Below are 20,897 nucleotides of genomic sequence, written 5' to 3'. Positions count from 1 at the left end.
ATGTGTTTGGAAACCCCTTCCTTTTGGTGTCAGGCTGTGTCATCTTTAATTTGGTGAGCAATATGAAAGGAGCAAACTGGATCCTGGGCTGGCTCCAGCCAGATAGGTGCAATGGAGAGCAGGGAATGCCTGTGGGCACAGGTTTCCTCTTAGGAGAAATGAGGCATCCCAGCCTTCAGAAAGAGATCTGGTGTCAGCTGTGGCAGATGGAAGTGGATTCCTCTCTGTTGTGCAGCAGGAGATTGCTGTCAGGCCCTCTGTCAGCCCAGGAGCTGCTGGGTACAAAGCTTGGGTGGCCTCCCAGTCAGACAGGAAAAGACAAAGGGAGGCATTGGTGTCTGGTGAAAAGGTTTTGATTACAGGATCACTCAGGCCAAACCCCTGGATTGCTCCAGGCCTTTCTCTGCCAGTGACCAAGAGATGATGCTCAAGGAAAGGCTCAGAAGATGGGCAACTGTCCTTGCCCTGGTCACAGCCCTTACCACCTTGGGGGTGCAGGATGCAGCTTTTCAGCCTTTTTATTTGTTGGCCTGAGTAATTTTCCATGCACACAGGGTGTGCTAAGAGCACTCTGTTGTGAAACCTACCTCTGCATTCCTATGTGTTTTCCTCTCTTTTAGCCAGTTATTAGTTTTAGAGAAGCTTCAGTTTTATCCTGGAACATCCTAATTTCCAAGGCCTTTGGCCTGATACCACACATGTGCATGTTGAGTCTTCCTAAAAGCACCTTGCCTATCCTAATAGATCTGTAAATCAGGGCTTCTTCCCTCCTGCCTGCCACTTAGTTTAATTTTTAATCTTCAGTTTTCCAAACATGTCTGTTGTGGAAGACTGATTTTCCAGATCCTCTGCAGAGCTCTTCAAAACAAACAGCAGCCAAAAATCCTAGATATCTTCTTTCTGATCTTTTCTTAAGTCTTTCTATTTCTTATCTGTCCATCATTTAGCAGACTGGCTGGGTGGCCTCTCATCACATTTGGGTAGAAAATATGTAGATTTTATCCAGAAGAATTTACTTAACCTCTTCTACATCATCAGGAAAAAACATCATCACTTGGAATAATTTGTACTGTTTTCTTCTTCTGCACACATCTTCTATTCTAAAAACCTTCTGTTGGCCCAGTAAGTCAGAATTAAAACAAAGTAGAAGTTGCACTGGACAAAGATTTTCTTTTTTTTTTAAGGTGATACATTTCTGTTCAACAAAGTGGAATTATTTGTAAGTTATATTTAAAATTTCATCTTTGTAATATAGTCTGATCTGCATGAGGAAACTGAAGTTCCCCATTGCCTCCTGTTTCCTAAAGGCACAGGCCATCTGTTCTCACATGGCAAATCACTGTTGCTGCTTTATTCTGGTCTGATGAGGTAGCTTTACTATTACATTTTTTCCCTTTAGCCTTGATACACAATTATTTCTTTATCTCATGTGAGACTGTCTGTTTATTTTGTAGTGTGTAGTACTCTTTCTCCCCTGGAGTGACCTGGCCTTTTTCTGTGTACCTTTTCCATGGAGCACTGGAGAATGTGCCTGGGTAGCAAGAATGAATCCATTCATCCTTGTTCCCTACCATACCTCTGAAACCTGTTGCATCTCTTTGTTTTTTTGGGTTCCATTTAAATACCTTATAATCCTGAAACTACTCTTTCTCTGTGTGTGTGTGAGATGTTTCTTCTAAAATTCAGCCCATTTTTCCCCTGTACTTGTAGCTCTTCATGAGAATCTGCCTCCCAGCACCTGCTGTGCCACTTGACATGCATCTTAAATTCTTGGTACTGTTGGTACTTGTTCTGCTCACTGAAACAAGGGTATGGTGTAGCTGTCCAATACTTTCACCTTCATAGAGGCATCAGCACAGTGCTTCTCTTGATTGGACACTCTAATAAATTGTCTGGCTTGTTTCCCTCATTTCATGAAAGTTGCTTGTTTGCTTCCTGTAGCACCTCAGCCAGAGAATAGAAGTCACCTTTGTGGTGACATTGTATTAGGAAACTTAAGACTTTGTGGTCTAGTTATGTCTTGAATTATTCAAACAGAATCCAGCTGCATTAGACTTCTAAAATTTACTAGTTTAGGAGTTGTGCAAGTAATTTATTGAAACTGATTTCTTTAAATTTTGCTATTCTTGGGGGGGAAAAAAAAGGTTAGCCTCAGGCAGAGTTACTCCAGTAACTCCAGAGTTGCTGTTTTTAAGCAGAAGGGACTGAATCTTGTAATTTCACAGAAGGCCAAGAGCTGCCTGCTGTGGAGACAAACACAGAGCACAGCTTGACTGAAGCTGAAATGGATCTGAGGTCTGCTCCTCTTGCATTTGACTGACCCTACAGTGAACCAATTCAGGAAACTCTATGCCAAGGAAATGCTCTTATTTATTAGGAAGAGGAGTAATTTTTCTGCTAATACAGGTCACTGGACCCATGGTGGCCACTGGCCCATGGTGGAATCCTACACACATGAGTTCAGAGCTGGGAGGAGAGAGGGGAACTGTTTCTCTTCATTTCAGGCAGATTTTTAGATTGGCTTATTAGGAACCTGAAGCTGTGGATCCAGGATTGGGGTCTGTAGGATTTATGGGGTAGTGAAGGTACTATGGTGTAACAGTGCTCCCATTAATTCTCACCTTTCATTCATTAGTGTGTAAGCACCCAAAATGTGATTTTTGGGTGGGTGTTGGGTGTTTTTGTTTTGTTTTGGGTTTTTTTTTTGTTTGTTTTGGTTTGGGTTTTTTGGGTTTTTTTTTTGTTTTTTTTTTTTTTTTTTTTTTTTTTTTTTTTTTTTGTTGTGTGTTTTGGTTTTTTTTGTTTTTGTTTTTGGTTTTTTTTTTTTTTTTTTTTTTTTTTTTTTTTTTTTTTTTTTTTTGTGTTTCTGCTTTTAGTAAAATTGGTAGTAGCTAAAGCATGCTTTCTTAGAGGTGCCCAACCTTGGTCTGAAAAGAGAATCCACCCTCTTTCTTGTTCCAGATCCTGTCCTTCAGGAAAACACCCATGAAAAACTAATTTGCAGTTGTCAGGTTTCAGCTTCTAGCAGAAGATGAGCTAGAATATCAGAGCCTTTCAGTTTCTTAAATTTTCATAATAGAGAAGTACTTCTCCACTACATTCCCTTTTTTGGGGGGGGAGGGGGGGTTTCTTTGGGCTAAGTTCCATGCATTTTAGAGAGTTTAGTTTTCAGGTGGAAGGCACCTTTTCTGATTTTTTTCTGATTCAGGATTTTTAGTAGCCATGAGGCACAGATTACTGTACTCTACCAGTCTCTACTGTCTCTCACAGTAGGCAAGGACAGAATTGCCTCCCTTTTTTTTTTTTGTGCTTCTCTCTGTTGCAGTGCTCTGCTCTGTGTTCATGACCTCTGTGGCTTATTCATAGATGTCTAAGCATGAGTTTGGTTGTATTAAGAAGCATTTTGTTGAAGATGCACTTTTTTCTTTCTGCTTTTTCCCATTTCTATGAAGAAATAAGGAGTGGTTGCTTCTCAAGCAGAGACAAGGTTTATGGGGCTTTGTCCATTGAACAGGACAAAAAAGAAAATGTAAAAGGTGGCAATGCAAAGGGCAGGTAGTCAAGTAGTTTGTCACTCTTGTGACAGTAATCTGGAGGAAATTACAGGAGCCATTTGGTCTCCAGGGCTCAGAGCTATCTGGTTGCATAGGTCCTGCAGCCTCTTTTCAAGTCTGGTGGCAGCTCAGAGGCTGGTATTTCTGGCGTGCTTGTTTCTTCTTTTGCAAAACACATCTTCTTTAACCTTGCTGCCCATGTTTCTGATTGGGATGAGATTATATACATTTTTTCCCCTTCCAAACATCCCAGGCTGGACTTGAACCAGTAATTGTTCTGTCTGTGGAGTATTTATTATTAGGAGCATTCACCAGGAGCCAGCTTACTCTGGCAAGCTGAACACAGAATGCACAATTACTCATTTCAGGTTGAGATAGGTTTGAAGAATTTTGCTATGAGCATTGACCAAGTCGTGTACAAAATTTACTTTTCCAGTACTTTATTACAGCTATGAATAGAAAATCATTTTTACATTAAAAGATGGTGTAAGGTTTATGATGCTTTTTCATAGAAACAAATTCTGACCATATTAGTTCTGTAACAGGAAATTCTCAGATTCCAGTTACTTGGCGTAGCACTGGAAAATGAAGGATTAAAGTATAAATGTAGTTTATGTCAATGAATTGGTCCAGAAGAACACATTTTGAAATTTTGTTGGGGATTTTACTGGTGTGTTTTTTGTATTGGAGGTTTTGCTGGTTTTTAGGTTGTTTTAGGTTGTTTTTTTTTCCGTGACACAACAAGCTGGTGTAAAATCTGATAGCAGAAGGAGAAGGCATAGAGCTCAGTCATGGAGCTGCTTAACTCCACAGATAGGAAAACTCCTGGATGGGAAGCAATTGTTTGCCTGCTCTGGGAGAGTGCAGGCAGGTACTGACAGTTGAGAACTAGATGGCATTCTCAGCACATGGGGAAGTGGCTTTTATAGAGGCAGTCCTGACCAGCTTGTAGAACTCTCCATAATCCTGGTATCCATTGTTCCTTGGAAACTGACTCACACAGCAGTGCAGAAAGGAATCAAACAGACCACGCTTGCACGTACAAGAATTTTTGTGTCTTTTACCAGGATGTTCTTGCATAGAAATACCACCCCTGGAAGCAGTGCACAGACTGTGAGGGTGCAGTACCCCAGGGATTCCTTTGCTGTAGACTCTTCTCAGAGGCACCAGCTTGAGCTGTTACATCATTGCTGTACTGTTGGGACCCAGGACATTGCTCTGGCTGCCCTGGGTGATTTGAGACCTTGGCAGGGAGTCAAAGACACCTGTGCCTTTGATTTTAGCCCATGGAAAAAATAACCAACTTTGTGGGAAGATTTACAAGCCACAAATATTTAAGTAGAATGGTAGTTAATTTGTCACAAAGGGAAAAAGTAGAATTTTAGGGTTTTAGAATGGGGGTTCAAGAAGCCAAATAGAATACTCTAGGTGTGTCCTGTCCTTCTTCTTATCCTCCATCTTCTGCTCAGGTGGTTACACTTTTTGATTGGTTTAGAGTAGACACAGACTGTCTAACATAGGTGATAGGTATTAGAAAATTATTGTAAATAAAATACACATAATTTGTAATATAAAAAATTAACACCACCCCAAAGGCAAACGCTGTGCCACAACCGGACCTGCCAGACAAATCTCAGCAAGTCAGAAAAAGAATATAATAAATAAGAAAAAATAAACAACCTTAAAAAGCAGAACTGACAAATCTCAACTTCTTCTTCGGTCATGGGGCTGGGAATAAAAAGACTTTCTAATACCTCAGGGGTCATCTCAACCACAAAAACCCAAAACTGCACCAACTCTTTCCAAAGGAAAATGACATCTCTGTGGAGTCTCGGGGTGCTTTTGGGTTGGGTCATGCAGCAAGAATCTCATGGAAAGAGTGGAGGTTTCCATGTCAGCAAGGAAAGGTGTGGAGTGGAGGGGAAATATGCAATTTGCTAGAATCAGTACAGTTACCTGCAGAAATTGCTGTGATGCATTCCCACCCCACAAAAGAGGCACTGTGGGAATTGTGTAGGAATTACCCAGTCCAGGGCAGCTGTAAAGGCTGTGGCCAGGCAGCCTCTGGGACAAGGTGCTGTTGTGGCAGTGACCAGAGGCAAAGGCCAAATCTCATAGACTCCAGGACTATGTATGAGAAGGACTGCTTAACAGAAGAAGAGAGACAGTGGGAAAAGTGGGAAGCAACCCAAAATGGTGATGGAGTAGGGACAATTGAGGTAAAACTGATTCTGCCAAAGAAATATTTAATCACTCTGGCTGGATGGTTGCATGAAAAAGCCCCAGGGGGAACAGAGGCAATAGCTAACAACGTACAAAAGGCATGGATGGCTCCAGAGAATCACAAACTCTCTTTGGAAGGTTTTTAGCTAACAGGAACTTAAATCCCAGTGAATCCAGCTTCCTGGATGCATGTGAATACTTGATGCAGTATGTTTGCTATATGCACAGAGTTCAAAGAGCAAACAAAGTGTGCTCAGTAATATCCATCACTCCCTGAAATGCTGGTGCATCATATACAGCCTGGAAGTGAAGTATTAATTAAGGCATTCTTTAGGAAATCCAAACTAGAACCTGTGCAGGAAGGTCCATGTTTTATTGTGTTTCTAGTTTGCTTTTAAAGATTTAGGTAAGGAAAATTGATTATGCCATTCTCACATCAAACAAGTAGTGATGATCAACCAGTTGATAAATGACTGGCTTCTGAGAATCCCTCATGATTTTGAATTGGGAATCACTTAAGTATTTGTGCACAGGAATCTATAACCTTGGACTCTCCCTGTGGTAATCTTGTTAGTTTCAATTCTGTTAAGTTTGTTATTTTTAGTAATGTTGTAGGACATTACTACAAATAAGGACACATTCAACACCTCAGAATTGTTTTCAAAATTGTCTTTTTCCTTTTATTGCGTTAGCAGGTGAGATTAATTGAGATAAAGGAAGAACTGTTGAGGAACACACCTGGTGCAGGTAGCTGGGTGTGCAGTGCAGTGGGAGCTGCAGGTTGTGCCCTGGGTGGCAGGAAATGTCTGGAGGCCCAGGCAAGGAGCCATGGTGCCACCCCTTTGCCAAAGAAAGGGCATGGGGACACGTAGAGCTGGCTGGCTGGTTCATGCAGAGACTGTGGAGCCCAAATAAAACAGGAGAAGACCCCAGACCAAATATACCCATTTACCAAGCAGCATGTGCAAGGGGCACCAAGAGCACGAGGAACACAGCCTGTAAGGGCACAAAAGTCCAGTGGTGCCAGTGTGACTCCCAGAGTGGTTCCTGAATGCTCAGACAGGAAAATTTCCTTAGCCAGCTGTCTGCAAACTAAAAAGGGGTGAGACAGAAGATCAGAGAATGAAACTGTAGATTTGCAGGCAGCAGAGGGGGGATGTACCTGCTTCCCTGAGCATGCTCCAACTAGGGGGAAGAGTTCCTTACAAAAATGGGAAAATGGGCTGTAGAAGGATGAATTAAGGGACTAACAGTTGGCATGATTTGTCATGGTTTTGTCAGTCCCAGGAAACCTTTTCTGTGTAATAACAAATAGAATATCTGTTGTGATCAGCATTGGGCTTGAAGACTAAAAAAAAATTTGTTCCATTTAGTGTCATTTAGTCTGATGTGACATCAGTGCAGCAAGTGGCAGTTGCCCCACTTATGCTAATTTTTATTATGAATGTGCTTGGTAATATGAAGTCTACATGGCAAATATATAAATACATGAATTTTCTTAGGAAAATACCCTGTCTCCCAGAATTTGAATCAAATGATGGCATCTCTCATCAGGAATTCACTGTTATGTTCCTAACCTCTAAAGAACTTTTTGGCAAGTTTATTTAATAATTGATGGTTATGGTGACTGCATCTATCATTAAAATTTTTGAATGGGTAAGATGAACACAGCTTTTTCTGGAATAGAGGTTTAAAATGTTTGATCTTAGGCTATGGGGCCTTTAATAACCTGATATAATAGGTTATAATAAGACCATTGAGCAACAGATGTTATCAGTTTGCTGTGTGCCTGAGTGGTTATTTCAAGATAAAATCCTGTTCTTCAAGAATAAAGACTCAAGGAAGGTCCTATTGGCCACTCTGAAAACTGACTTGGACTGGCCACATTTGATGGAAGATGAATAACAGGCTCTGCACAAAAGCAGAGAAGGGACAGGACGTGCCTGATGGGACATCCTGCATTACCTGAGGGTCTGGTCACACTCTGGTCCAGGATCAGGTGATGACACCATACCCTTGTGTGTCAGGTGTGGGTTGAGTCTGATATCATAAGTACAACCTATGTTTAGTTCTTGCTTTTATTCAGATATATTTGTTTTGGCTGCCAGCAGACTACTCAAGCTTTTCAGTAGTGATTTATATTGATTTTGCAGGTACAGATACTTAAGCTGCAGTTAAATGTTCATTGTAAGCAAACCATAATGCTTGCCTGTTAAATTAGTGGAGGTTGAGCTGGTTATGATATCAGAGGGATTTCCTGGAGTTGGATTTAATATTCTGCTTGTTTCAAATTTGGAGAAACTCTATCAAGGAGATTGGTGGAAGATAATAACAGACTTTCCTTTCAAATTGTCCTGCTCCCCATTGTTTTGCTTTTACTGCTGAGATGTATTTGGGGAGGATTAGGATCACATAAACCCCTGGCAGTGTAGGCGTGCTTATCTGCTGTATGTTCCTAATGATCTGTTGTCATAATTACCTGTGCTGATTCTCCCTGCAGATAGGTGGGTTTGGCACAGAAATTACTGGTGTGTCTGACTGCTCTGTAATGTGTGTGAATGCAGTCTCTGGCAGTGTGGTGGTGTTTGTTTGGGGGTTTTGTTTGATTTCCTCTGGTCCTGTGCTGTTACTTTCACTGTGCAGGCAGTGATAATTCAGTTGGCTGTGCAACTGGGTAGCCATAATAATGCTGTCAAGGTGCATCTGTTACTGTGTTTAATATGTATGTTCTGCTCAGTGCAGCCTCGTGTTAGCAGAGAATCTGGACCTTGATTGATTGCAGTCTGTCTTGATTGCAGCTTTTTTGTTTGTTTGTTTGTTTTTCCCAGTTACTCCTTATTGGCCATAAACCATTCAAAGATGAAAAATAGTCCCAGCATCTTGCAACCTCACCTTTAGATGTTTTGATTGTTACAGAAGTGAAATGCTTTGAACAGCAAGTCCAGAATTTCTCAGGTTAGTGCCATTCCCTGCCCATGAGAAGAATATGTCCCAGAGGAGGCTTTGGGCTGCAGCTGGTAGGAGTTGAGCCTGCTCTCTAGGCAGGGTTTGCTGCAGCAGGGGCAGGCAGTGAAGGGAGATGTCTTCAAGGAATAATTCAGAACCTCATGAGCTCCTGCTGTCAGACCTACTCTTAACAGTGTATGGCTTGTTTTTCATTGCTGTTTCAAGTTCAGCAGGGAGTATGGTGTATTCCAGGGCTGAGGGGCTGTTAGTCCAGTGCACTGTATTTTTTTTAAATCAACTTATTTTCCTGTACTGTTACACACATTCCTATCCTGATAACGGAATGCTAGTGCATGGTACAAAGATGTAAGGGTTTTTTGTTTGTTTCAATGTGAGTGATTTCATTTTTATGGTTGGTATTGTGTGTTGGAAGGAGATGATGTTGGAAAACAGTGAGGGACACTGAGCCCATGCAGCTACTGCTGCCATTAAGTGAGCCCTAGTGCTGTTGAGAAGTGGCACTTGGAAACTCCACTGGCTTCAGTCTTACTTGTTATATTCTCATCTTATTCCCCAGCCCATCTGTTTCTTTCATGTTCATATTGGGAACAGATAAATTATGTTTAAATTCTACTTACAACTGTTTTTTGGTTGTTCCTCTCATGCAGGTATTGGACAGGGAGATTGACCTGATTTCTAGACTGCAGTTTATTGGGCTACTTCTTTTGGTTTTGCAGTTATCCAACTTTGTCTCACACAAAAAAAAAAGCTGTAGTTTACATCAACATTCCATAACACCTCTGGGATCCACTCTTTGGGTGGATCATGCTCTTGAGCTGCTTCATGATGGGGAATTTGATCAAGTAAAGAGGGTCATGGGTTACAGCAGTCTAAATTGTTCTAATTTGTAGACTTCCAGAGGTAAGTATGTGTCCTGAAATGAAGTGGGATATTGCAATACCTCCACAGTGAGATTAAGATCCTTAGTAAGGTGGTGAGAGACAGAATTCCATAGCTTTGTTCTGCTGTTTAATAACCACCTCATGTCTGATGAGTTTTGAGCTTGATGTGAGTGGGTTGTATTTTGAGCTCTCCAACTGTGATATACTGGGAGTGAAGCAAGCCAACATAGCAAAGATCTCATATATTCATTAGGAATTCCTACAGGGTGTGCTTGGTATTTATAGGTTTAATTTTAAGAATGCTATAATCCTGTAAAATTAGGAAATATTTTTATTCCAGTAAAGCTGTTTAAAATTTTGCTTGTATGGAAGACAACCTTGTAAAGGTGGTTGGGCTGTGTATATGAGATTTCTTCCCATTGATTCTTTATTTTTTGTTCTCTGGCCACCTTGAAGAGCTAGAGAAGACATATATATGATATATACACTCCTTCTGCTGAAAATACACTCCTCACCAAAACACAAGTCAGGCCATACCGAGTCCTACCACAGGTCCATCTAGGCCAGTATCCTGACCTGAGTTGGCTAGGAATGGGTGTCTAGGATAGAGAATAAAAGCTGGGAAGGCATATAAAATGACTCCTCAGACTGCTCTTGCCACTTTCAGTATACTGGTGAACATGGGGATTTTTTGCATTTCTTTTATTATAAATGCCAAGACTAAATTTAAAAAGCTATAAAGTTTATATGTTTGTAAAGTTTCTGTAGTTGGCTGAAGGAGATATCAGTGTGGAAGAGCTGATTTCACACTTCTTCATGCTGAGGTTGGCCAAGAGATGGAATTTGGTCCTACTGTTGTCCCTGTTTATTTCTCAGCTGCTTTCCTTTGTGCTTCACTTGCTATTTCTAGGAAAGCAGTTTTAGAGTGTCTTAAGCTTGCTCAACTCCCTTGCATGACTTCATGGGACAGGGATACAAGAATCTTTTGACACCTTGTCCATTTCCTACAGGAAAAGACAGACTGAAAGTTGTTGTTTTCACAGTCACTGTACTTTAAATTATGTCTCTTTATATTCAGTAGTCAGTACATTTCAAAGGTAAGGAGGGTGGTGCTTGGGTAACATTTAACATGCAGAAATGATGCTCTCTGCTGTGTACTGGGAAGGAGAGGAACTGCCTTACCACTCTCCCACTGGCCATCTCTTGCCTCTTCCCTTCTGTGCTGGTGGTTTCTGCACAAAGGTACCTTCATTGCTTCTTTTGCCCCTTGTGACCCTCCTGGGTTTTTAGTTTGATGTGTTATGTCTTGCCATGGATGTAGGTAATGCTTGGCCCATAGGCCTGAGCATGTTTCTGCAGTATTTGTACTACCTAGGGAATAAAGTTTAGATTTGTGCTGCTACTGTGATCTAAACCAGCTTGGAATTCATTTCAGCCTATAATTAAATTGGCATTTGTTTTGGCTGCATTACTCTGGTGATACCAGAGCATATCTGTAAACTTAGTTCTGTAATTCCATATTGCCAAATGGCTGCTATTCATGGCATTGCCCAGGAGAATTTTATTCTATTTCAAAGCCAGATTCCTTTAAATAACAGACATGATATCTTTGTACACATGTATTAAAATTTTGATAAAGGAAAGTGGAATAGTGCACCAGGGAAGGCGATTGTACCTTGCCTGGCTTTGAGTGCTCGTGGACTTCCATGCTCAGTCTCTCCTCCAAAATTATTCCTTGGGATGACTTTCCACCACAGTCACCAGACTGAAATCTTACTATGCACATGCATCACTAAAGTGATGTGAGGAGACCTTCAAGAGTAGGGAGGGCATACTTATTTCTGTGTCTTATTATTGTTTGCAATGTTAAAAGTTTGGGGCAGTCTATAATGAACTAAATTTTCTTTAAATACCAGAAGAAAAGCCAACATTAAAGGGCATTTTTGCAGGGGTGCTGTGCCTCCTGAGCTGATGTGCAGGGAGGTTGTGTGCTCAGTGCTCACTGGTAGCTTAGGGATGGCTGGTTCAGGTGTTCTGGTGAGCATAAAGGAACTTGGGAATGGCATTCCACTTGCTCATTAGAAGAAGAAGCACAAATGTTGTGCTGCCAAACACAGCAGGTACTTTTTCTTTCCAGTTTCTTACTTCTGTACCCAATGATTGAAAGCACAGCTACCCCATACAGATGCAGGACTCTTTCAGTGAGAAGTTGGAACATTTTGCAGCACCTTTCTTCTGAATCTCTTTAATACCCACTTTTTTTCTTATTTCTCTTCTATTATTTTGATTATCCTTTAGCAGATGTTGAATTGAACATTTCTCAGCAGCCCTCTTGCTGAGTTAGTCTGCTGCTCTTTTTTTTCATGTAGTTATCTTCTATATCTGGAATGAAATCTTCTTTTGTGAAGATTTTTGTAAGATCTCTGAGATCTTTTGTTCATGTTTTATTTGATCATCCTTTGTCTTGCACTTTTGACATACTTCTGTCTGCTGCTTCCTTGTGCACATTACATACTGGCCCCTTCACAGCCTTCCCTCTCAGTCCTTTTATTGCTAGGGAATGAGTTATTTTCTCTACTTGAGCTGATAATTAACTGGTCATTTTTTTTGCCTTTTTTTTGAACCTGAAGAAATGTGATGGTTGAGTGGCCAGCTCTAGTATTTTTAAAAAATTTGGCATTTATGTTGTTAATCTAAGATTGCAACCAGAGTGCTACAGTAACACTCATTTTTAGAAAGGAAGATATTCATGTTTTTGGGGAATGACAATAAAATTGCCAAGATCCATGCTTAGTAAAAGATACAGCCTACTTCTAAAGCCAGTAAAATATCTGAGCAAGATCTTTTATTAGGCCTGTTTCATTCATTTTCTTCTAGGAAAGCTGAGTTAATGTGTTTCTAAAAGTCATTTTTGCTGAAGATTTATAACAAAAACCCCTTAAAATTCATATCAACATAGACTATCTGGAGCTCCATATAAAAGCAGGAAAAAGGGGCAAGATGAACACCACAGGCACAAGTTATCTCTCTGTATTTTAATTTGATCATCTTTAGCACTGTGTGTAGGGTATGAGGAGGACTAACTTGTGCCTGGCTGGAGCCTTTTCTAACGTTCCCCATCTGCTCTGCTTGGCTGTTCATTACAGTGATGTGTCTGTAACCCTGGCCCTGTACAGTCCTTCCACCCTATTCAGACTTTTTAGGCTTATTGAATGCAATACCTGGCAAACCTTTCTGATTTGTGTTGGATGTCATCCAATGCAAGCCATAAAAGCCGCTGAGGTAGCAGCTGCTGTGCTAAAGCAAGACTTCTTCACCTGGTAACAATGAGAGCCCTTGCAACATTTTGGTGTTGGATTCTCCTTGCATTGTCAAGCCCAAGAGCTCAGGGCTCCTGCATGGTGTAGCTGGTGGTTGTCAGCCTTTAGTTTGTGCTGCTGACTTGGAGCAGGGTTGTATCTGTCAGGTTATGCATGGAGTGAGCTCAGGGCTTTGCAGGGTGAGTTTGCCTTCTTTCCTGAGAGGCTGGCTCTGATTTAGTCACAAGCAAGACCTGTGAGAGTGCAGCATGTATACTTGTACTGCGACCTGGAATAATTTTGTCATTCATTCCCCTGCCCCTTTTTGTTCCCTCAGATAAATGGCTCATTTAAACTGGGAGTTACTGAAATACTCTCTGGCTGGCAAATGCAGTGCCTAGCAGCAGTCATCAAGGACGAACCAAACATGAGTGGTGGAGGGGAACAGGTCGACATTCTCCCGACCAACTACGTGGTCAAAGATCGCTGGAAAGTGGTGAGTAGCTCTGGTTTTAATGGCCCAAACAAACCTCCTCCTCCTCCTCCTGCAGTGCTACAGCAGCTTCCCTGCTTAATCCTGGCCTCTGGCAAGCAACACTGGAGTGGTAGGGTTTGACATGTCAGCAAGATACTGCAGGGAGAAGGGTTTTTGAGTGGTATTTTCAGAAGGCTAAATCTGCCAAGGATTTTTATGTAGGATTGAACTGTTGCAGCAGACTGAATAGTGTTCTAGTAGAAAATTAGATTTCAAATTACTGTGGCAAAGAATACTACAGACATGACTATAAATAAATTGCATTGCAATAAGATGATGTAAAACCAAATGTTTTGGGTTGGAACATCAGCTACTTCAAGAGCCAGAAAGTCCATGACTAACTAGCTGGTTCAACTTCTGTGTAAATTTATTGAGATACTTCTTAAAATTATACCATCATATGTTAAGAGTTTTAGTTCTTATCTCCCATGTTGTGCAAGCTGGACAGGCTTTGCTTTTAAAATGCTGAAAAAACATATAAATCCCATGTATAGCATTGTCTCAATTTTTAACTGGGATTACCAGCACTCTCTAAGTTGTTAAACTCCCAGCAGAAGCCTCACTAGTTTGAACTACAAGTGATTTGCAGTGATAGCACTGAGTTGTTCTTTATGCTGACTGGCTGTGGTACAGTGTCCCTGTGAGTTTTGCAGTGGAGTGTGGAGAGCAGAGGACTAAAAAAGCTTGGGACTCTGAATTCACTTCAGTTCCAGGCTGTGGATAGGTTATTTTTCAATAGCCCACTTCAGACAAAATATTATGCTTTCATCAGACCCAGCCCTGTTCTTGTTGCTCCCCATTGCCTCTCTCCACTTTGTTCCAGCATTCTCCTCTGCCTTCACTTTTCTGTCTGGCCAATTGCTGAGCAGCCTATTTATATTTAAGCAATTCAAACTGTTCTTCATTCTCCTGGCTTCTTGAGAGCAGATGGAGAAGCTCAGTTTTTTCTGTGATTAGACACCAAAATGGAGACAGCCCCTTTGCCCCTCCCAAAGCTTTCTGTCACAGCTGAAGGAAAGCTTTGCTGAGCTCCTGCAGCTCTGGACTGGAGCTGTACTTGTTTTGGAGGGATGATCCATGGGTTGACTGACATAGGGGACTTGAAACATGCCCTGTGCTTACCAGTGTCTCAGAAAATAATGATTGCAGCTTTTAGCTGTCTCTCCCTGCACAAACAGAAATTTCCCCAGAGCCTGAATTTGGTCAGATTGGTGCTTGTTCTTTGCCAAGCTGAATTTCAGCACTCTCCTGATGCCTTTGCTTCAGGTGCATGATTGCTAATACTGATTCCTCCTTAACATGAGGAAGAACTTGTTCACATTGAGGGTGGCAGAGGATTGGAACAGGCTGCCCAGGGAGACTGTGGAGTCTCCATCTCTGGAGACATTCCAAACCCACCTGGATGGGTTCTTGTGTCACCAGCTCCAGGTGACCCTGTCGAGGCAGTGGGGTTGGGCTGGGTGATCTGCAGAGGTCTCTTCCAGCCTGAACAGTTCTGTGATTCTGGGATTCTCTGTTCTCCTTTACCTTGGCTAACTTTAGCTTGTACCATTCTCTATTCATCAATCCTGGAGTTGCTTCTTCATAGAGACGAGTGCTAAAACTTCTGTAAATGATGGGAGTATTTTTGTAACAAGGTCTAAACAAAGTAACTTCGTTCTTGGCAACAGCAGAACTCTTACAAGCACCAAAACCTCCAAATAAAGTCTAAAATAAGCTCGGTGATGCTTACAGGGAACATTTCAAACAAATTTTTAAGTTGGTAGTGGCACTAAGTGTGGGATTTGGTGCTTCATTGTTGCATGAATCTGTGACTGGGGCCCACTAGAAGCTCTGCCTACTAACTCTGCCTTGGAAAAGATAGAAATGTGCAGCTGTATTGTCAACAACAACTACCTCTAATTAGAGGAATAACCTTTTATGTTTTATAATGTCTCACAGTAGCCTTAAATACTGCAGTGAGGTCATTGCCCCACTTGAAGGCTCTGAGAAATGACATGACTTGCTAAAGGCTGTAAATAGCAATGAGAAATCCTTTTTTCCCAGCTCTGAGTAGAGCTGGGAATTTGACCATGTGCTAGCTGACTTGTGCATTGTGAACCTTCATTGAACAGTCATTCCCTCCACCCCCAAAAAAAAGAGTGAAGTGCAGACCCTTTCCTTTTAGGCAGCCCTTCTGTGCCTTTCCCTTTCTTTAAGCTGGTGTGGGACCAGTCAGAACCACAAGCTGTGGGGGGCTTGGAGTAATCTGGAAAAGCTCTGAAAATACTTCTTGTGGCCCAAGGAAATGGACAGCATAGGATCAAGTGACCAAGGAAAAAGGGACTGTACCTTAAAGTGAGCATACAGCTGTAGTATCAGGAGTAGCATTTTTTCCTTTTGTCACAGATCTTCCTGAATCTAGCCCAGAATGTGCCAGCTGTATGGTCCAATCTTTGCTGTGGGTGATGGATCCTGCTCAAGCAGGTGTGTGGCATATTTATGTGATGCTGGGGTGCCACTGCCAGAAGGTCTTTTGTGTAATTTGTCCTCCCAGTGTCTCTGACTGTCTCTGGCTGGGCATCTGCTTGAACCTTGTAGCTCTTAGTGCTGGCATACTTCCATTATTGAGCCGATTTCTAATTTTAGATTGGTGTAATGTATTCCTTGAATTCCTTTCCTTCTTTCCTCCTTTCTGCTGGCTGACAAACTTTGACAAATGAAGATGCTAGTTCTCTGCAGTTAGCCTCTTGGTCGTTCATTTTCCTATCACTTGAAGTCAGTAAATTTGGCTGTCTGACAGCAGTAACATTTTTGTTCTTATTTATGAAAAAAGACATGGACAGGGTGTGCCTATGGTTTTTATCAAAACTTGTAGATTTAGAAGTATTCTTTATAGTCATCATTCTTTACTTGCAAATACTTTTGATGAAATTTAGGCAGTACTGGAGCCACATTTTGCTGAGTCCCCAGAGGGTCTTGATCCACGTGTGCTCTGAATGATGCGAACAGTTTTGTTCAGGGGAGGGAACAAAGTGAAATGTAACTTGTACTTGCTTTGAACTAGGTATGGATGTTAAAGCTGAATTTTGATGTACCTCTTTATTTCACATGAATGCCTTTTACTGGGGATTCACAACTGACACTTATTAGCAAGACAGAGTTGGCAGCTCCTGCACTGAGCTTTGAACACAAGTGATGACTCCTGTACATGTGTATGTTCTTTCCCTAGGTGCAATCCATGTTTTGTTTTCTTTCAGGTTTCTGAGCTTCTTGATCTGAAGCTCTCCAGTTTATTTTGAAAACCTTGCCAGAAACCTCACAAAACTTTAGTGGATTCTTTACGTTGTCTTGTTTCGAAAGGCAATTTATTATTCCAAGAGGGAACCTGGGACAAGGAAGGTTCTTTGTCAGACTTAGGGACTGTTTTGGTCTCACTCTGAATTGCTTTAAGTGGGCTTTGACAGGTCTTCAGATGATTTAGAATGTGGCTGGCTGAGTTCTTGATTGGCTTCTCAGTTCATACCTGTTGTACATGAGTTCATTTCCCTTGAGATCAGATCCGGTCATCTTAAGCAAGTGGAGTGGACTCCGGAGAGTTTGGTGAACAAGGGTTAACTCTTCCTGAGCTCTTAAGTCAGATGAGGCCTATTGGCCTTTTCTGGATCAAGTAGCCCATTGAGTTGGGCTGCAGGAGTTGCAGGCTTGGCTGTACAAGTGCTCCTAGGAGACAGCCACAGTGGTCATTGTTTGACCTTGTCAAATCTCTGAAGCCTGTGGATGACAGCCTTGACCCTGGCTGAGCTCACTAAGGGTTGCTGACTTCCCATTTGGTCCTTTGCTCTGGATTTAGAGTGCACATTTCTTTACATTTCCACCAATTCTGACACCAAACCATTCCTGCCCTGGTCCTGGAATGTCATCCTGGGAAGGTCTAGTCCTTATATGATATCCTTGGAAGGCAGACTTTGTTCAGAGCAGTGGTATCATTACTGCTTCTGGAATAAAAGATGAAATTTGTATTCAAGCTTATTTTTGGCTGGAGTTGTGTGTTGCCTTGGTTTTTTGAACTGTGTCTGAAAGTACTGATTTTTGCTTAGTGAGAAGGCTGTGTGTTGCTGTTGTTGTTTTGGGGTTTTTTTTAGTAAGCTTTGGAAGATTGTGCGACAAGAGTCTTTTTCAGGATAAATCAAAAATAATTCAGGATATTTAAAGGAGACTTCAAAGGGAGCCATTTGTGTGCTGTGTAACTCCTGATTGTCTGTGTCCAAGTCCAAATACCTACCTGTTTGATCAGATGAACTATTCACTTGATTCCACAGCCTGGAATAGACACCTGGACACCCAGCTCACACAGGGGCTCGTGCATTAGGTGGGATGAATCCTGCTGGTGTTGGCAGCCTGTATCCCAGTCAGAACTGTAAGTGGGCTGTGGCAGGACCAGAAGAGAATATCCCCAAGGCAGTGAGGCTTGACATGGGTGATGACTCATGATTACCACTTAGGTAATTCTAGTTAGATGCTTCATTCTCTTCCTTGACTTTATGTTTGCAGTTTCATTACTGGTTTGGGCTTTTTTGAGTGGTATGTGCCCATCTCTCCTTTGTGTCCAAGGCTAATAAAAGGCTATTCCAAGTTTACCTAAGAAAGTGAACTCCCATGGAGCACCCAGACACTGAGGCAATGGATGTGACATAAGCTCCTGACCTCAGCCAAGACCTTGACTTACATCAGCTTGCTCTGGACCAAAGCAAAGGAAATGGCTCCTGACAGCCTCATTGTTGCTGAAAAACCAAGAAGTATGGCAGTGCTAGTGGTGATGTTGAATGGATGGTACCATCTGGTGTGCTGGGAAAAGTATGCCAGAGCATAATTTCCATAAGAGTGTGAGCAAGGATGCAAGGAAACAAAGGCAGCTTTGACAGCCTTCCATTGGCTGGAATGTGTGTATAAAATCAGTTTTCTGATTCAGCAGAAGCTTTGATCTTGATCTTGTGTGATCTCCCATTTGTTTCTCTGTAGACCTTTATGTGTCCTCCAGTTTGGCTGTTTTGCCAGGTGTGCAGTCTCAATATTGTCCCTCCAGTTCCCAGTTTACCTTTTTGCCTTCTGTAGCTTCTACTGTCCCTTTCCCTTTCTCATTAATATATCAGACAACAGAAGATCTCGTCTACTGAATCCTGAGGTATTAGCTGATGTGTTGTTGCTATGCTGAATGTAGCACTGTTTTGAAAGAAAGATTTTTAATAGCCAGCTCACTTAGTGTGAATTTCCAAGTGGAAGTAGGGCTGCACTGTAATAATTTATGAATAATCTGTGGTGACCTAGTTATTGGCTGTTTACTGCATAAATGTGCCTGTTTAGCCCCGTGGAAGGTCATGAGAAAAAAGACAAGAAGTTGCTCTGGACAGCAGCTTTCAAAGGGTTATCAAGTTAGAGCTTCAGAGACGAGGCTGGCTGTCAAGCTGTTAATATGGAAAACACTTCCTTCTTCAAGTGGAACTGTTCTTCTTGACCTGGAAGCCAGAAAAGCAAATTATTTTGGTCAGCTTTGAGAGGAAAGAACCCTGCTCTTAGTAGGCAGGGCCCTTTGTTCAACAAACTGGACAGATGCACAGGACAAGCCTTTGGTGGTACAGAAGACACTAAAATATCATCTAAACCTGATTAAACATTGTGTAAGATCCATGTTTGACTATCTGTCTGACTGAAACTTCTTTTCCTCTCTTAAGTGTTAAGTGTTATTCAGTGTAAACCTGAATTTCCTCCTGGACAGCACAGTAGGCTTTAAATATATCTAAGAGAAACAAATATAAAATTATTTTCCTGGCATAGACATTGACTCTTGCAGCACATGAGGAGTCTGTATTATACATGATTATATATAACTATGTGCACATATGCTGTCAAGTCTCAGCAGAAGGAGGATCAAGGAATCACCTTCCAGGAAAGGCAGAGGATCCTGACTTGCCCTCTGAATGGGAGGCTACTCTAGAACAGGCAGACAATCTGTCTCTAGAAGGTGCATATCAAATATGCTGAAACTTAGACATCTTTAGCTTTGAGTTTATGTCAGCTGAAGTCATGGATTCCTATTGTGGAACAGTCTTTAATTTTGCTCAGAGACACAAAAAGCGTAATTTGATTGGCTTTCAAACTAAAGAGAAAAAGAGGCTGAGAAAGAATGGAGTTGTACTGGTGGCTTGTACCCAACTGTTTTGAGGTAATCCTGTTAGCAGTTCTTTGAAATGTGACACTGAAGTAACTCCAGGTAAAGAATCTTGTAAAAGATTCCAGTGGATGTTTTATTCTGTTTTTAAAGTCTTTGAATGAGATGTAAACTTCATTTAACTTATTTCTTGAAAGATTTGTTTTTACCACAGAGATGTATTTGTTGAGGGGGAATGACAGTGGTTCTGCTATCTCCTTGAAGGGTCTTTCCTTGAATTTTGGCAAAAACATCATGGAGGCCATAGGCATTATCATTTGCTTTTAAAAAAGTATCACCTGTCATTGCTTGCTAGGCTTGTTCTTTGTTGTCAGAGCAAAGAATTTATACATAGCACTGTCAAGTGGGTAGCTGGACTTTTGCCAAGCTGTGCAGTGAAGGGATTCAGGCACAGCACAGATTGGGAGCTGAGCTTGCTCTCCCTACACAGTCGAGGAGCTGGCACTGTGAGAGGCAGCTTGCTGATCCCTCTGTGCACTTTGTAGCAAACCCCTTTGCACTTTTGCAGCTGAAGAAGATCGGTGGAGGTGGCTTTGGGGAGATCTACGAGGCAATGGATTTGCTGACCCGTGAGAATGTGGCCTTGAAAGTGGAATCAGCTCAGCAGCCCAAGCAAGTTCTCAAGATGGAAGTGGCTGTCCTGAAAAAGCTGCAAGGTAAGGCAAAAAGCCATTTGGAAGTACTAAAAGTGCATGTTAACTATTAGAATCCAAAGTTGCAAATGGTTTTTATAGTTTTCTCTTCAGCTTCCATCTATATGTGATGTCCTGTTAAGTCATCCAGCTCAGAAAGTTGTTACATTCTGCAACTCAAGTGAGATCCAACAACAGGGACTATTTTGTCTGCCAGGATATAAGGACAATGAGGAGATTTAGGCCGAACTATTGGTCCACTGGTCTGTGCAATCTAGTGATACTGATTAGAAAATAAGGAATAGAGGGAGCAGCATCTGACTAAAAAATGAGGTTGCCTCCCAGAGGACATGGAGCACTAAAGCATGACAGAGTCTCCAAGTAAAATGGTTGACTAGTAGAGAAATGCAAAAAGTGGACAACAGGAGGTATAGGGAAACTGACTATTAACTAATTTTTCATGTACCTCACTGTCCTGAAGGCAAAGAGTGAAGTGATGTGCCTGTTCTTAATGAGGGTGGAAAGGAGCTGTCTTCATGCAGTTGTTCCTGGATGAAGGAGGGGGGCTTCTACTAAAAAGATTGCCATGGAGGGATGT

At 41.7% G+C, this 20,897-nt stretch overlaps 1 protein-coding gene across 3 annotated transcripts in view; it reads left to right on the top strand.

The window, feature by feature from the left end:
* TTBK1 (tau tubulin kinase 1) overlaps positions 1 to 20,897 on the top strand; it is a 104,578-nt gene that overhangs the window by 3,730 nt on the left and 79,951 nt on the right. For 2 of the 3 annotated variants that reach the window (XM_054629595.2, XM_077176164.1), the window contains exons 2-3: positions 13,262 to 13,420; positions 20,176 to 20,323. In XM_054629595.2, the coding sequence (XP_054485570.2) occupies positions 13,313 to 13,420; positions 20,176 to 20,323 (256 nt within the window). In that variant the 5' untranslated portion in view covers positions 13,262 to 13,312. Of the gene's footprint in view, positions 1 to 8,605; positions 8,733 to 13,261; positions 13,421 to 20,175; positions 20,324 to 20,897 lie in introns of all 3 variants that reach the window. The other variant, XM_077176163.1, reaches the window with a different exon arrangement.

The sequence above is a fragment of the Agelaius phoeniceus genome, chromosome 3 (genome assembly GCF_051311805.1).
Source record: "Agelaius phoeniceus isolate bAgePho1 chromosome 3, bAgePho1.hap1, whole genome shotgun sequence".
Taxonomy (NCBI): Eukaryota; Metazoa; Chordata; class Aves; order Passeriformes; family Icteridae; genus Agelaius; species Agelaius phoeniceus.
Note: the sequence above shows the minus strand (reverse complement) of the source record. Positions and strands in the feature narration are given on the sequence as shown.